The sequence below is a fragment of the Anas acuta genome, chromosome 18 (genome assembly GCF_963932015.1).
Source record: "Anas acuta chromosome 18, bAnaAcu1.1, whole genome shotgun sequence".
Lineage (NCBI taxonomy): Eukaryota > Metazoa > Chordata > Aves > Anseriformes > Anatidae > Anas > Anas acuta.
Genome location: NC_088996.1, coordinates 9489639 through 9506953, shown reverse-complemented (window position 1 = coordinate 9506953; position 17315 = coordinate 9489639). Strand labels below are relative to the sequence as shown.

The 17315-nt window shown below is 52.2% G+C and overlaps 1 protein-coding gene across 23 annotated transcripts in view; it reads left to right on the top strand.

The window, feature by feature from the left end:
- CACNA1G (calcium voltage-gated channel subunit alpha1 G) overlaps positions 1–17315 on the top strand; it is a 130297-nt gene that overhangs the window by 60622 nt on the left and 52360 nt on the right. For 10 of the 23 annotated variants that reach the window (XM_068654821.1, XM_068654815.1, XM_068654820.1 and 7 more), the window contains exons 11-19: positions 1999–2150; positions 2679–2864; positions 3979–4093; positions 4431–4586; positions 8395–8463; positions 9313–9339; positions 11186–11279; positions 11877–12061; positions 12201–12647. In XM_068654821.1, coding sequence (XP_068510922.1) covers positions 1999–2150; positions 2679–2864; positions 3979–4093; positions 4431–4586; positions 8395–8463; positions 9313–9339; positions 11186–11279; positions 11877–12061; positions 12201–12647 — 1431 coding nt within the window. The remainder of the gene's footprint in view (positions 1–1998; positions 2151–2678; positions 2865–3978; positions 4094–4430; positions 4587–8394; positions 8464–9312; positions 9340–11185; positions 11280–11876; positions 12062–12200; positions 12648–17315) is intronic. The other 13 variants (XM_068654816.1, XM_068654824.1, XM_068654819.1 and 10 more) reach the window with 2 other exon arrangements.

Genomic DNA, 17315 nt, shown 5'->3' with positions numbered 1-17315 from the left:
CTGCGGGCACCCCGGTGCCACGAGCTGCAACCTCTGCGCTCCCTGCTGCGACACTGATCGGTTTGGAGGCTGGGCCAGGAGCTCCGTGGTGCCCCGGGTGACACCAGCCTCCGTGCTGGGTTAGCGGTGCTGAAGGGCGAGAAGGAAAACCTCCAGGAACCGAGAAGGAAAGCCTCCAGGAACCCGCTGCTTTTCCCAACAGTATTACTGCAGTAATGAGAGCAGCACCGCGGTGTCAGGGTGCTTCTGAATGAGTTGACTTTTTTTTTTGACTAATGTAGGCTTTTAGCTATTTGAAATCATCCTGAGGTGCAACTCGACATACAGGTTCTTGGCCTATTTGTGACTTTGTGTCTGGGTGCTCCCAGAGGTTTGCAATGTTAGAGCAGCGCGGTGTTTAATATCGGGAGCATTTGTACTTCAGCTCTATATCATGTCAGGTGTGTGCTTGGCAAACCTGGCCGAGGCATCTGCTCCTCCACAAGCGTGTATGAGACACAGGAAACATTCCAGCTCTCCCCCCACTGTCCCCTTTTTCTTTTTTCAGATACTTTTTCTTTTTGATGCTGCCATTTCCCGCTTTGCTATGCTGGCACCACTGCTTTGTCATCATAGGCTCCCACCGGAATCAGTGCAGGTCCCTGGGGGTTGTGTGTGCTGAGACAGCAGCAGGCAGGTTTAGGTCCCCATCTTCCATCACACCGGGCTTGGAGGAACTGAGCTAAAAGGGCTTGGCCTTGGTGCTGAGACACTGACTGCAGAAACAAAGGGAGTTCAAAGCCCGTGTGGGTTTAACTGTTTATTTGTCAGTGTATGCCTGTAAAGCTTTGGTTACTGGGGTTTCTCAGCCTCCGAACCATGGCTGATGATGCTGTGAGCAAGGTGGTGACCCTGTCCCCAGCCACCCCTTTGCAGCTCCCACACTGCTGGGTTGGAGTTGGGTTTGGGACATCTCTGCAGCTCGTGCTGCCCCATGATCAGGCGTTGGCAGCTCCTGGCGTGCTGTAGGAAGTTTTTGTTGCTGCTGTTGGCCATAAAAGTGTTTTATGGAAGTGGTGGGTGCAGTCAGCATCCCACCCATGCACATCACACCTTGGCTTTTGCGCCTGGCGCAGCCACCCTAAACCCGTGCGTCATGAAATTGGGGCCGTGCATTGGGGTTACGCGGGGAGAAGGGCTCTGCTGCTGCAGGCTCTGCTCCGGCCTTTCCTGTCGATGAAGAGTCTGATCCTGAACAGACTACACCGTCGGTTTTTGTCTTCTGCCATATGTTTTCCAATAATGCTCGCCCACCCGCCGGGGAAAGCGCAGCGCTCGGTGTCTGCAGGCATTGTTGGGAACCCTCTGTGAAATATGCTAGGAAAACATGAAAAGTATTAATTTAGGTCTAAGATTACGAGAAGTCTGTTTGTTGTGGGTTTTGTCGTTTGTGTTTTTTCATACCTCTATTTTTAGATTGCCATTCTGAAATGCCAGGATTGTGCCCTTTTTGCAGGAGGGGAATTCAGGGCTTGCTGATAATGAGGTTTTATTGAGACGTTTCAGGCATAACACCTAACGTTTTTGCTCTTGAAAATCTCAGCTTAAATCTTTTGATGAGACATTAAATAAAAAGGCAGGCTTGAAATGCTATTTACATGAGAACCATCCGAGTTTCCTTTCTGTTTAAGGAGGGTTGGAGGATATGAAACCTTGGTGCGTGATGCTGCGATGCAAACCTCCCGTGGTGGTGCTAAAGCTGCGCTTTACGTGAAGTCCATGTCTGGATTTACTTCCCCAGCTTACAGCAGACGTATAAAACTTAAATACTCGAATGCCATTCTTCTGCTCTCTCCTGGGCTTTCAGCAAGCTGTTGCCACGTCCTCCTTACACTGTTTCCATCGGTGTCCCTACCCATTATGTGGGCTGATGTATTTCAGGTGTAAGCGTGCACGTGCCTAACAAACGGAGCGGTCGGAGCTGCTGATCTTGTCCCTTTCCTCCCCTGCCTTCCCTAGCCCGAGGAGCTTACCAATGCCCTGGAGATCAGCAACATCGTCTTCACGAGCCTCTTTGCCCTGGAGATGCTGCTGAAAGTCCTTGTTTACGGTCCCTTCGGCTACATTAAGAATCCATACAACATCTTTGATGGGATCATCGTGGTGATTAGGTACGCAACCAGAGCTTGCTTTATGCGTGTTTCCCCTCATTTGACTGGTTCATTAAAACAGAAAATAATGGAGAGTGGGCATAAATACCTTCCTGTGTCACTTCTGTAAATTAACGCACAAAGATACAATTACTAATATATGTCTTGGGGCTATTTTATGGCCATTTTAGAGAGAAGCCTGCACAGAGAGCTATCCATCCCAATGTCCTGGGAAGTCTAGCATCCAAGTGGCACAACCAGTGCCCAATTAAGTAGCTGTCTGGCTTTTGGCACGAGCAAAGGCTGTAATTGCACCTGCAGCTGCAGCCACTGATTTGCAGGCGTGCTCTTGACACTCCGGTGGGGCTCTGCTCCTTGTGAGCCTGGATGGCATCCAACCACAGGAGGCATTGGCAGCTCCTCTCTGCCCGGGGCCGGCTTCCCGCTTCCCATCCTTCTTCCCCCCTCTCCTTCCCTTCCTCTCCTCTGTGCCTTTGCGTCGGGCATTGCCTTCTCATCCCATACTGACCTTTTTTTTTCCCCCCTCAGCGTGTGGGAGATCGTGGGCCAGCAGGGCGGGGGCCTCTCTGTCCTGCGGACCTTTCGGCTGATGCGGGTGCTGAAGCTGGTCCGCTTCATGCCAGCCCTCCAGCGCCAGCTCGTCGTCCTCATGAAGACCATGGACAACGTGGCCACCTTCTGCATGTTGCTGATGCTCTTCATCTTCATCTTTAGGTGGGTGCTGGGTGAGAGACATGGGGCCCTGCTGCCATGAGCTCTGGGTGCTCAGGGGTCCCTACCAGGGCTCATTGGAGCTAGCAGCCCCATTGCTGGCCAGTGCTGGCAGCGGCTTGCTGGATAATTCCTCTTAACTCCAGCCAATTGAGACATCTGTCTTTGCAAGACGATTTGCAAGGAAAATCTTTCGGCTGGAGGATTCCTTGACATCCCCCCAAGACAGCAGTCCTGTTGCTTACAGCTAAGCAGAAAGCCAGGTGCTAAAAATGCTGCCAAGGAGAAGGGCAGCGTTCCTAAAATGCAGCCAGCTGTGCTGGTGCTCGTGCTCTGGCCCGGCCTCTGTGCAGAAGTGAGGATCTGTAGCAGGGATGTTAGAAAAAAAAAAAAAAGCTTGGCGTGACCCTGAATTTTTGGGTTTTGGTCTAGATTTCACAAAGAGCCTGGCCCTGGTAGCAGCTGCTTCTCCTGCAAGCCGAGGGCTGACAAAAGCCCGTCCCTTCGTGGAGCAATGTGCCTTTCCCCAGTGAGACACTTTGCTCTGAAACACCGTTTGCTGCCACAGTGCCGAGCAGAGCTATGAATAATTTGATTATTCAGGTTACTGGCCGAGAGCAGGGGAAAACAAATGATTCCTTTAGCATCAGTCTGAAATGAAAGGTATTCTGTTTTCTTGTCAGAATCAGGAAAGATGTTGTGGGTCCCTTGATAGGTTTCATTGAGGCATTTCACAGGAACCCTTTTTGTCTTCCTAATTCAATTTTAGCCTGTTTTGCTGAAAATGTGTCATTGCAAAACAGAAAGTCAAAACATTTTGTTTAGAAAATGTTGAAACAGAATGTTTTGACTTACAAAAAAAAACAACAACAAAGCAGAAGAAAAAGAAGGATCAGGCACACTTCTTGGCTGAAACCATGTGGCAGGTCTGACCCAAATTCACAGTCCGTTTGCATGATCTTGAGGTATGATTTTCACTGAATGAATGATTCATCTTGTAAAAAAAAAAAAAAAAAAATCAATAAAATCACCCGGCTGAAGTCAGGAGGCACAGTCAGCCCTGCCGTGTGGCTGCTCCTCACCGCCGGCCCCGTTCAGCCCGCGCTCTGCCTTGCAGCATCCTGGGGATGCACCTCTTCGGCTGCAAGTTTGCCTCCGAGCGAGACGGCGACACGCTGCCCGACAGGAAGAACTTTGACTCCCTGCTCTGGGCCATCGTCACCGTTTTCCAGGTACAAACCAGAAAGCACCCAGCTCATGTGGGTTTTGGGGCTGCGGGGGCTGGGGATGCTTTCCAAAGTATCCGATAGAGCTTAGCGAAACTCCTTGCCATGGGAGGGAGAGGGCCTCACACCATGAGGGAGGGGATGGGGGGGTTCAAGCCATATTAGCAAATAAATCAGAAGGTTAATGAGGAGAAACCCCGAGTCAGAAATACTGACTGTGGTTATAGCTATGGGTGGCAGCCCCAAAGCAGGGTGCCTGTGTGCGTCAGGCTGCCCACCCAGAGCAGACACCCAGTGCGCTGTTCTCCGGTGTCTCCACTGTCCTGATACATTTTCTCTGCAGATTTTGACCCAGGAAGACTGGAACAAGGTCCTCTACAACGGCATGGCATCTACCTCCTCCTGGGCTGCTCTCTACTTCATTGCTCTCATGACGTTTGGGAATTATGTTCTCTTTAACCTGCTGGTGGCCATCCTGGTGGAGGGTTTCCAGACGGAGGTAATGTCCTCACGCTCGTGACTTCACTGTCCTTTAAAGTTTTCAGGGCCTCCAAACCAGACCCAGGAATTTTGATTTCTGAAATGGGCAGCAATAAATCTGCTGGAGTGGTACAAGAAAAGAAGTGGGGAAAAATAGAAGGAAAAAAAATATAAAATATCTTTTCTTTTTTTTTCCCTTCTTTTTCCTTAGCTAGGGTGCAATTTAATTCAGCAAGCCCTTTAAGCGAAGGGCTTAAATGAAAGGCATTGTTAGCGTTAATGCAGGAGGGAGAAGTCAGTGGTGAGTCAGGCACTGCGGCTGGGATAACTGCTATGACAGTGTCTCTGAAACGCTTCTTGCCGTGCTTGTGAGCTAGATTAAACCCCTCCTGAAAACTTACGCAGGCTGCTGGGAGATTAGTCTGATTGCCTATTTGATGGCCCGCGCTGATGGAGCTCCTCTTGTCCCCAGCACTGCGGTGCTCTCCCCAGTTTAACTTGAATGGGGCTTTGTCCCTGCCAGCTGGGAACCTCCATGGGGCAGCTGTGGGCTTTCATGAAGGGCAGGGGGGTAGATTTGAGCTGCACGTTTTTCCCCCAGACTGTGCAGCTGGGAACAAACAAGCGTGGCAGCCAGTCCCCAGCATGGAGACCTTCCATGCCCGCTGCCTTGCAGGGGTTGTCCAACTTCGGAGATGCTTGGTGGGAGCGAGGGGGTTTTGCACCCTACCCGGGATTTAGGGAGGAATATATACCCTAAAACCATCCACTGGGATCTGCTTGTATGGGTTGTGCTTCTACATGTTATCTCTGCTTTTTATTAAGCGTGCTGGGGTGGCTGAATATTATTTAAGATTGGTTGCTTATCACCCTATCCGAGCAGCCTATGAAGGGCTGTGCACAGAACCGTATTTATTTTTATTATTATTTTTGCAGTGCAGTTTAGAGTTACATTAATGGGGTCGTACCAGGAGAAGATAGCTAGAAGAATTTTTTTCTCTTTGTCTGTATCGTCTCTCTCTGTGTTGGTGCTTTCCTGTTTAATTGTTATTGCTGTAGCTGTTGCTCTCAGTAACTCCCCCCCTGCCATTCAGCTGAGGGGAAGGTCACTGCCAGGTTCTCCTCAATAGCTCAATGTTCCCTTGCCTGAGCAAGAAGAGGTAAAATCTCCTTGCTGCTTGTGGAGTGATGACAGCTTTGAAACCGACCCTTTGCTCAGGCTAGCAAATTGGTTCTCCGAAGGTCACCTGGGTGGAGGAGCCCCCACAGCCCCCGTGTCTCGCTGCCTTACAGTGCATTGTCCCATTTTCTGCCCCCCAAGTCCTCGAGGGCAGTGACACCCTTGGCCAGCACCAGCTCCACAGCCTGGTCCCACGCTATGAGCACCCCCGAGCTCGCCCGCTGCACGCTCTCAGCCGCGCACCCCGCACGCCCGTGGCGCTGGGCAGCAATTTCTCACGCTCGCTTTGCGGCCAGCTGGTCCCACAGCACGGCTCGCTGTAAGGTCATGCCCTGCCTTAATGCTCTGCGATTTTATTCCTCCAGCCATGTCCTTGTGGGTACATCTTCCTCGTGCTGTGACCGAGATTTGAGCACAGGGACCAGAACCCAGCACAGCCTCCGAAGCCCAGACCCCTCTGTGCCTTTTGGGGCTAATTCTGCCCAACCATGGCAATTTCAGCGGGCTTGCACTTGATTTGTGTAATCTGCGACTCTGCTTATGGTGCTGTTTGATGTCTCAGCCTTTTAGGATGGTGTTTTAGTAACCACCTTCCTTCCACGTCCTTGTTATCCTGAGCTCTCAGCGCTCCCCCAGTAAATGGAAATGTGATAAAGACAAACCTCGGCTGAAGCCGAGCTCTCTGCAGCAGAGGGGGAGCGAGCACATGCCGAGGCCAGGAGCCTGAGCTCACCGTGGTGGGAGCCAGCGCTGCTGCAGCAGACAGACCCTCACCCGCCAGCTCCGGCCTCGCAGCTTTGTGTTTGTTCAGCTTTGCTCCTCCAACACATCTCATTCTGGTTTTTGCTAGCGAGCACACAAAGGCTCCTCTCCGAAGCAAAATTAATAGAGAGATCACCTCTCGCAGAAAACAAACCCCTGCATCTCTCTCCAGTGGTTGCACTCAGCCTTTCTCCTGAGCTAGGTGTTTTTCCATTCTCCTTCAGCTGTCTGGGCTGAAACTCAATCCCAGGGCTGCTGCCTTTATCTTCCTGGTCCTTGACTGCCTTCCCTCAATCTGCGAGCACCTCGTTAATTTTAGTGCATGGCTTTGCAGCCCCAGTTGCTAGGCAGCAGATGTATATAAGCAGTTGGGAAACAAAAAGGACCTGTTCCAAACTTTGAATATGGAGCAATATATTTTGCAGGGTTGAGTTTCTTTCCCTTTCTTTTCTCTCCTTTTTTTTTTTTTTTTTTTGGATAACCTGCTTCTCTCGTGCAAGAGGCAAAGAGGCACACGCAGGACTTTATGCAACGCGGTTATTTTTGGACGCGCGCTCTCTGATTTAACTTGGGTCTGGTGTTCATGCGGGGAAGGTGAGCAGGGGACTCCGTTTGATGGAGCTGCTAATTTGAAATCGCTGCCTGAACTCTCAGGTCCCTGCCCTCGGGATTTCTCTCTTCGAAGCAAACAATGACTCCTCTCTGTCAGACATAAAGCTCCTCTCCCGAGGGACTTCCTGACAATATTATCTCCAAAGCGTGCTCTTCCATTGGTGATCCTCCCAGTCTTGTGTTCCCTTGTCCTCCCTCACTCCTGGCTCTGGCCCTCTCCCTGCCTTGTGTCCCCCCCAGGGCCACCCCCAGCATGCCCACTGGCCCCTGCGGGAAGGATGCTGCCTGCGCTCTGGGTGTAGCAGCAGTCCCAGCAGAAAACAGGGCTTTGACTTCTTCTGAAGAAGATTTCTTCATTTTCCCTTTGTAGAGATTTGGTGTTTTTGTTGCATCCTTTTGCATTCCTATGAGCTTTGTTGGGGTTGTCCTTGTGAGAGTAAAGTGTCTCCGTGTTTCCTTTCACTGGCTAGTCCACACCTCTCTCTTTCTTACAAGCACAGACTTTAAATTAAGTGTCCGTCGCATGGCTTGCAAGACACTGTTCTCCCACTCAGCCCCCAAACTGATCAGTCTTAAACTCTTCATCCCGGCCTAGAGAAGGGCAAAATGGCATTGCCACGTAGACGAGCAGTTGAGGAGGGGGTACCCTGTGCCTCCTGGTGCCCCACACCATGCGCCCAGGGCCGTGCCTCCTTCCCCAAGTGCTGCCGGGGCTGATGGCAAGCAGAAGGGTGCAAATACCTTGGGCTTTCCAAGTGGGCCAGGAAATGCTGATTTCTGGCACCATGAAGAGGTGCTGGAGGTATTTTACCTGGCTGTAAGAGGACTGATACTGTGTTAATCAAACATTCATTAAAAGCCTCCATTGCTGCTTAATGACGGCGTAATAAATAGAGATCCCATTATGCAGCTGCAAAAAGGGAAAAAAAAAATCGTGTTTTCAATAATTAGCTGGTGTTTCATTAGCACAATTATCACTTAGGAGCTGAATCAAGCTCTCTGTTTGAAACACTTAATTTAAAGGTAAGTCTGGCCTCTTTGGAGGGCTGTGCTCCACCTGAGGTCTTCCACCCTCTCCCCACGGAGCCGGCTCTCCATCGCGGCCGCACGCTGCCCTTCTCCTTCCCCGCCTCTCCTCGTTTTTACCCAGATTGATTGATTGATTGATTTTTTTTTTTGACTCCCCGCTCCGTTCTGCTGTTGAAAGTGTGAAAATTGAACCCCCCCTTCCCCTTCCTTCCCCCTCCCCTCCCTGCCCCCGTTTCTCCTTCAGGAGATCTCCAAGCGAGAAGACGCGAGCGGGCAGCTGAGCTGTATTCAGCTGCCTGTCGACCCGGCGGCGGTACGTACGCCCGCGCATGAGCCCACCCGTGCCCCCCGTGGTTGTGTCCCCTCGTGGTGCCTGGTCACCCTTCCCATCGTAGTAGCTGTCGTGCTTTTGGGGGTTGTCGGGCTGGTGTCGTTCCTTTCTTTTTTGTCGTCCTCATTGTCAAGTCAGCCTTGGTTTTGAGTCCCGTCCTTCTCTGGGGGAGCTGCAGGAACGAAGGTGGGTGCTTTGGGGTGGCCGATGGGGCTCCGGCCCCAGCTCTCGCCGACCCTTTTGTGCGGCCCTAAAATGGGGTAAGCTCGCCCATGGGGCTTGCAGCAGCTTGGTCCGAAGCGTGCTCGCAGCCTGGTCACAGCCGTGGAGGTGTGGGCGGCGATGCTGGGAGCAGCTCCTGGCACCCAAGGGACCTGGAGTCAATCCCCTGAGCAGCACGGCTGTGGGTGCAGGAGCCCCACGCTCTGCAGGATGAGGTGGGACGGAGGCAGCCACTGCTGGAAGATGCTCTGGGGTGCCCAGGGAAGGTCAGCTGTGATGTGGGGTCCCGATGAGACTCTCCTGAGCATGGAGCAGGTCGGGATGAGCAGGTGGCAAAGGGCAGCAGCGAGCTGCACATCTCCGAAGTGCAGCATGCCCCGAGCCTCACTCGTCTCCCGACCTCATCTTTCTCTTCACCACCCCCTTCCCTTTCTGCCCTCTCTGAGACATCTGGCTTTAACTTCAGCACAAAAGCCCTTTCCATCACATCCAAGTGCGCTCTGTCACCGCGGGTACACACTGCCTTAGCCCCAGTGCTGCGGGGCCCTTCTCGACCTACCCCTGTTTTCTTGTAACCCCCTCTTCTCTCCTAACCCCTTTTCTATCCAGAAAGGCAAGCTGGGAGTGCAAGAACAGGTAACGGGCAGCAGCCCCGGGCGCGGCGCTTGCTGGTTCGCAGGGGACGCTTCTGCCCCCCCGCTGTGGGGTTTGGTGCTGGGGGGAGTTCCCCGTGGCTCCGCTTCCCCCCCTCGGCACACGTCTCATTGTGCACCCTAAAACTTTCCTCCGGGCTGTCGAGGAGCACTCCAGGAATATGAATTACGTCGGATTTTTTTCCCATTATTTATTCGCCTTTAATAACCCATTAGGGAGAAGTGAGTAATTCCTGGCAGGCCCCCGGAGCTGCGGAGCCGGCAGCGGGAGCGTCCCTGCAGCCAGCTGGAGCCCGCGCTCGCTGGAGCCAGACAGCCCCAAATCCAGCGAATTTCGGGCCAGCCTGGCTTCACGGCCCCCTCTTGCAAGGTGCATTCCTGACCTTCCCTGCTTCCTGCAGGGCGGGCTTCCCTGGACAGCACAGCAGTCCCGAGTGCTCAGGAGGGGAAGGGAAGAGCCAGCTCTTCGCATCGCACTCTCTTCTGCTTTAAAACTGTGTCTGAGAGTGTCCAGCCTGCCTGGAAAAGAAACAAAAAGAAAGCAAAGCAAAAAATAAAAATAAATGCCCTAAGTGTTTAGCAAACCAGGTGGGGAGCAGCAGAGCTGACCCCTGCCCTAACCAAGAGGTGCACAGCACCAGACGTGGTGTCGGAGGCCATCTCCCTTCTGGCCCTGTGCTGCTGATCTTTCCTCCAGGCTGGGGCCCCTCTGCCTTTCTCCCACCAGGAACCCGAGCACCAAACCTCCGCAGGGGCTCCCGGGGTGCAGCTTGGCCTTGGGGTGGGGGTTCTGGGGCTCCTGATTTCTCCCAGCTGAAGTGAGGGTCTGCTTGGCTTCTCATCCCGGCACCCTGCCTCCCTTCCCTGCCCTCCTCCCTCCTGATGTGCCTCACGCCGGGGTCTGGTGCCCTTTGCCAGAACGTTTGAGCGTTTTCAGCCCCAAATCCTTCTCTGTTGGATGGGCATCGTTCTGGCAAGCACCTTTTCCTGCCGGATGGGTCCTGACTATACCACACCCTAAGCACCTTTCTGCAGTGCCAATGGACAGAACCGTGCAGGGAGGTCCCTAAGCGGGTCCGTGCCACGAGACTGAGCGAGAGCCCAGGCACCACGCTGCGAGAAATGGTAAACCTCATCCCTCCCCTCCTGAGGACGGGCACGTGTCCTCGGCAGCTCTCAGGATTTGAAAAGATGCAGTGGAATTTGTGTAAATCCCCCAAACTTCTGCTTCTGCTATGTTGCAGCTGGAGGGTGCGTGGCCACCCAGGGGCAGCTGTTATCAGGTACCTCTTGGAGCCTCTTCCATCAGCTACACAGAAAGTCAGGGTCCCTCATGTCCCGTCTGAATCTTCAGTTGCTTTGTGGAAGCATCACTAGAAAGAGCCGTGTGAATGCCCATGCAGAGGGAGCTTTAAGCTATGCTACAGAAATTGAGAGAGATGAGTAGGGTCAATTTTTGTCCCAAAGTTGCTCATCAGAATCCTTCCCTCATATCCACACCATGTGCAATTCCAGGAAACCCCAAAATAAGCAATGCTTTCTGGAGGTGTTTTTTTTTTCTTTTTTTTCTTTTTTTTTTTTTTTTTTTTCTGATCCCTTTTTGGGACTGCGTTTGGAATCAGAGGCAGTCTGTCTTCCTGGTAGGAGGTTAATTAGTCTGTGGTATAAATATGTGCATGCCTCATTTTGTGAAAGGTGGTGTTGCATCGTGGTGCAAAACTCGGTGGATCCGTAGGTGTGTTGTTGGCAGTGGGAACCCGTTTGTCGGAGGGGTGTCCGTGTGGTGCAGCCCTCCCTCCTCCCTGCTGAAGCTCTCTGCTTTGCTCCAGGGCGACGCTTCCAAGTCCGACTCGGAGGGCGATCTCTTCCCCCGCAGCCTGGAAGAGGAGGCCGGGCTGAAGAAAAACTTGTCGAACCCAGCCTGTGAGTAACAGCCCCGGGACACCTGTCCCTGCTGCAGAAACCCCGCTCTGCTGCGAAAACTGGGTGTCCTGGATGGGGAGAGCCCTCCTGGGGAGGATGCACTGATCCCAGCCCACAGCAGGCTTGTGCTGTGGGGTTGGAGCGCGAGCTGCAAAGGGAGAGGCAATGGCATTCGGGCACGTGTTGTCAGTGCCAGGCATGAGGTCTGGGTGTTTGGAGCATCCCTGCAGGGGCACAAGTGGAGGAGCCCTTGGGGGGAATCGGGGAAGGAGGAGGATGGAGAGGAGAGATAGAGCCCAACATGGGCAGGGGTCCCAGGGGAGGAGTTGGCAGGGCTCAGCTGAAGGGTTGAGGGGCAGCAGATAACAGATCTGCTCCCCTTTCTCATCAGTGCCTGATCCCATTCCCAACTTACCTCTCACTATTTCCCTGCCATGTTGGAGGAAGGCTCTTGGCTCCCCAGATGGCTTTTGGTCCCCGTCCTCCTGAAGCTCAGAGGACAAACATCCCTCATGCAGCTGCTCCGCCTGCCCGAGAGGAGGCTGTGACCGTGCCCCAGGATGTGGGGGGCACCTAAACACCCCTTGTGTCTTCCAGTGATGGCCCTGAGCGACCACCCGGAGCTGAAGAAGAGCCTCACACCGCCGCTCATCATCCACACGGCCGCCACGCCGATGCCCATGCCCAAGAGCGCCGTGTTTGGCGAGGCCGCGCAGGGCCACGAGTCGCGCCGGGCCAGCGGCGTCTCCGTGGACCCTGCTGCCTACGAGCTCAAGTCCCCGGTAAGGACCTGAGCATCCTATGGATGCTCCACGGGCATCTGCCAGGCTCACGGGGTTGTTTTGTGTGCTCAAGCCGCGTGGGGACAGCCCGGCACGGGTGGGCGGCACGGTGCTGACATTGTCCCCAACCCTCCCGCAGCCCAGCGCCCGCAGCTCCCCGCACAGCCCCTGGAGTGCTGGCAGCAGCTGGACCAGCCGCCGCTCCAGCTGGAACAGCATCGGTCGGGCGCCCAGCCTCAAACGGCGGGGCCAGAGCGGAGAGCGCAGGTCCCTGCTCTCCGGGGAGGGGAAGGAGAGCTCGGAGGATGGGGAGAGCTCGGACGAGGAGCGCTCCAGCCGGGCCGGCAGCTTCAATGGCTCCTTACCTCATCGCATGGAGTCGCTGGAAACAAAAGGCTCCTTCGACCTCCAGGACACCCTGCAGGTGCCTTCCCTGTACCGGACCAGCAGCATGCACAGCAGTCGCACCTCCGCCTCCGAGCACCAGGACTGCAATGGGAAAACCTCTCCAGGCCTGCTGGTTCACCAGCTCCACCTGGACGACCCCCGGCAGGACTGCGATGATGGCGATGACGAAGGCAACATGGTAAGGAAGTGCCAAGTGCTTACTTTTGTTTTTTTTTTTGCTCGACCAAGTGCTATCGGCACCTGTCTCGGGAGCGCGCTGGTGGGTGCAGAGCCATGGCCACTGCAAGAGGTGGGTGTCACCACCAGCCCAGGCTGAGGGGCACCAGCAGAGCACCAGGAGCAATCGGGCTGTGGATGCTGCCAGAAGAAGGGCAGGCGTTATGTTAAGTGTTTCAGTGCCGTATCAGATGGCTCTGGATGGAGATATCAGGTTCTGGGAAAAGGTGTGGATCAAATGCTATCGCAGCAGTACGTGCCCCCATCGTGGCAGTATGTGCCCCCATCCCTGCAGGAATTTAATATGTGTGGATGTGGCACTAAGGGACATGGTTTAGTGTCCCTTACTGGACTCAGCAGGTCAGGCTGGTGACTGGGCTTGGTGACCTCGAAGGTCTTTTCCAACCTAGATGATTCTAAAATTTTATTCTAAGATCGTATGCTTTTCTGTTCTTATTTTTTTTTATTACATTCAATAAGTAAATTTCCCTGCTCCCCAGCCATTGTTTGGCTTTCAGCTCCCACACACAGGAGCAGACAATTTCTGTTGACATCAACAGGCAATGCAAGGGCAGGGCTTGGCCCACAAGTCCCACGGAGACATTAGTCCCGTAGAGACAGTGGTAATTTCAAAGGCTTTGCATTAATTTCAGTATGAAGAGGCATTAGTCCAATAAGTGTCTCTTTTTCAGCGGCCTGAAAAGTGCCATTTAGGAAACGTTAGCTAAAAGCATGGCAGCGGGAGAAGAGAAATCAGCTGTAATTTTGAGCTGATTAGAGCGCCAGATAGTAGAGAGGCATCTCCAGCTTTGCATATTCTCTGCATCCGCACTTCCAAATCAAGGCACGTAATTTGCCACGTGCTGCTGCTGCCCAAAATCATGTAAATGCCACCGGGACTGGGGGGTTTCAGAAATTCCAGCAGCAGGAGGGGAAGCGTGGGGCAGCATGGATGGAGGATACCCACAGTCCTGGCCCTGGCATGCGCGTGGGGATGTCCTCATGGCAGGGGCATTTTGGGGTGTTTTCAGCTGTTTTCAGGTTCTCTCATTGCTTCAGCTCACCTCGTTCTTGGGTTTAAAGACGTGCTGGTCTAGTGGGTCATCTGGGGGATTGCTCGGTTTGCGTCGGGTGAAGCTGATGGGTTTTGGGTACAGCAATGAAATGGTAATTGGGGCGGTGCTGAGAACATAAGAGCTGTAGCTTGTGGGCATGATTTTACTATATTTCACTGAGTTTGTTGAATGAAAATGGGATTTGGAGCATGTGAAGGGATGCAAAAAGCCGTGGTGACTCCAGAGAGTGAACAGGAGAAGAAAGAGAGTTTGTGCTGGCAGAATGGAGTCACTCAGCCGTAAATCGCCTTTAAAACAAGCCATTATCCCATTACATCTCCAGCATGGATCCTCAGCCTGGGATTTTTACTGATTGTCTTAACCTGGTTTTTAACCTCCATAAAATAAATTGAATTTTTAAGAATAGGAGAGGTAATTATTTTTTGAAAAAGCACGACTGGAAGTGATCAGGAGACCGTGCTCTTTATAGCCAGCTAGGGATGGTTTTTATGTCCAACGTGTGCTGCTTTTTCCAGCTCACCTGGTGCAAAGATCCTGCAGGTGCCTTCCTTCCCGCATTAGCTGCCCTTGTGTTGGACACCTTGTGATGGGACACGTCCCTCCTGTCCCCCTCCCATCCCACCCATCCCCGCAGCTCCAGCCAGCGCTGACAAGCTGTTGAATAAGATGCGTGGCTTTAATTTTTTATTATGGCCATGGTGGCTGCTTTTAGGGGAAATTAAATGTCTTCTTTCCGCGTGCTGAGGTCTGGCCACGCAGGGTTAGACCAAAGGTCCCTGCCCTTTCCGTGGAGCTCTCAGAAGCAAATGCCTAGGGAAAGAATAGACAAAACGGGGTAAATAAAGCGTGCCCCTGCCCGTGGTGCTTCCACACTCGGCAGCTGGGACATCCTCAGCTGGCGGCTGCCTTTCCCTGTGCTCCGAAATATGCACTTACTGCAAATTGCTAAACCAGACGGATCGGAAAATATTGCTTAGATTAGTGAAATGAGTCCCCAGGTTGCGGAGCTTCCCTTTGTGATTGCCTCCTGACGTTCTGGGGGTTTCTGTGCCCCTGTGTGAGCTTTGACAAAGTCAGGAAAAAATGTCATTATTTTTTAAAAGAAAAAAAAATAATATTCAAAACTCCCCTACCACCAGAAGAAGAAAAGAACTCAACTGTTACTCAGATCAAAGCAATCCTAAATATGCCCTTCTGCAACAAAGCTTAACAAGCTCTCCTTGCTGGATGGTTTTGATTGCCTCTGCACAGAAATAAAAGGCGGTGCAAAGGCTTTGTTTGGATCTCTCAGCCTCCCATTATATTAGTGCAGCCCCACTGCCTTCAGAGAGTTTATTCTGAATTTACATTGCTCAGAGGGGCCTGAATCGGGCCCCTGATCTCCCTTCTCCCCAGAAGTACAAAATTAGGGAGGACAAAATCTCTTCTTCAGGGTGTGGATGTAGACAAGGAGAAGCTTCACCGACCTGGCGATCTGCTGCCTGCTTGGGTTTGTGTGGCTGTACCTGAGGTTGGGGATCTGCTGGGGGACCTTTGCTGGCCAGATCTCTGATCCGGGCTGTGTTACAGGTCGCTGCACATGCCAGCTGTAAAATTTCTGTGTGTGCAGAGAGAAGAAAAACTCAAACACCGAGTGCTCAGAGTGGAAAGCGAGGACAGAGCCAAGTGTCCCCTACTCCCAGGGGCAAAATCCCTATTGCATGTTGCAATCACAGCTCGGATTCACTCCAGCTTTTGCATTTTTTCCTGTGATGTGCAGTCCAGCTGTTCCCCCAAACCATCCTAGCCTGCCCCTACTGCATATTTAAAATCAAATAATCAGGTCCCGCGTGTCTCTGTGCAGCTTCAAGCTTGCCTGGAGGTCTGTTGCTGCTCATAGAGCGTTTTTCAACGGTTCCCCCCCATCCTTATAATAAATCTTTTATAAATCTAACCCTTTCCCTGACTCGGAGGAGTGCATCAGTCATCTTTTAATGCCAGCTGCCTTTCACCCTGCCCTCAGAAGTACATTAATATCTGGAAGTCCTAAAAAAAAAAGAAGCTATTTAGCAGCAGCTCTCCTTCGCACAGGCTGGGGGGGGCTGTTTGAAGGTGTGGAATGAAGGCAACATCACAGCCCATCAACGAGCATCACTGCCCCCGGCCCCGTGTGCCCCCGCATCCGTCCCGGTGTTGGTGGGGGGGCTGCTGCTGTGAGCGGCTGGGTTTTGGTGAAGCCACCAGCACTCAAATTAAGGAGTAGTTTTCTTCTTTCCTCCCCCCCCCATCCCAGTCTTTATTCATCCTGCCCAGGTGTGTTTTATGAACAAATAGATGTGATTTAAACAACATAATTGATATATTGCTTCGAACATAATGCGGGCTTAAGCAGCAATCAGGCTGATTGTGCGCGGCTGATGTGTGTCTGGACCTTGCAGAGAAAGCGTTTGATGGGACTTGGGCTGGAAGAGCTCGCTTTTTATTTCACAAATATCTTACATTTGGCTCAAATTACCCAACTGGGCTGTTTCACTAGTGGAAATCTGGAGTAATTCCTTTGACTTTAGATTTATGCGGATGTACCGGAGGACAGCACTCAGCCCTGGACAAAGCAGCCAAGCTGCAGCCACGGCTGCCCTCGCATTGACACACTGAATAGGGACACGATGGAAGATCGCTTTCTGCCTTTGTTATCTGATTTAGCCCATGAACTCGGAGCTGCAACAATTAGACAAACCCCAAAATATCTTTGGCATTAAAATTGGACAAAAGGAATATAAAGAAGCATTCTGTGCTGCTGACGCATTACCATTCACTACAAATCCCCATGATAAATACCAGAACTGCTTTGAATAATAGATACTTCTGGAAACCTTCCAGCTCGCAAAATGAACTGGACCGAGCTGCAGCTATTACTCCACGTCCAGAGGCTGGGGTAGCAATCACTGCTTTTGCTGCAACTTTGAACAGACACACGATTTTATCCTTTTCTTTTTTTTTTCTACCTTTGTTAACTCTTGGATAATTTAACAGTCTAGGCTGCTAGGAGGGATAACACATCCCCAGGATGCATGCTCTATTAAATACAGCTTAGAGTGACGGGAGCACTTCTGACTCCTTGCCTGGAGTTGGAAAAGGAATGTGAAAACAGCCAAGATGTGGCCAAAACCTACTGGTGTGCCATGGCCTGGGGCGTGTGTGCGTAGAAGGGGAGGGAAGGATAGACAACCGAAGGAGAGGGGCAGAAAAGCCCAGCTTTTTTGTTATGCAGGCTTGTCTTGTAATTTTCACAAGGTTGTTTTCATTTTTTGAAGGGTTCAGGTTATCACCAAGTGCTTTCATTAAGATGGGCACTACACTAGCTATTACCCAGTGCTAATGAGACCCCTGGCTGAGTACATGTAGGAGCAGAAAGCATTTCCTCCATTCCACTCAATTACCCTAACAAATCCCATTTTTACAGTCCAGAGTACCTCAAATTGCTAACAGTTTGGCTCAAAATGAGCACAGAATCCCCCCTTCCCCGTTCTGAAGATGAAATGCGTACAAGTGCCTGAGCCCTGCGGTTCACCCTG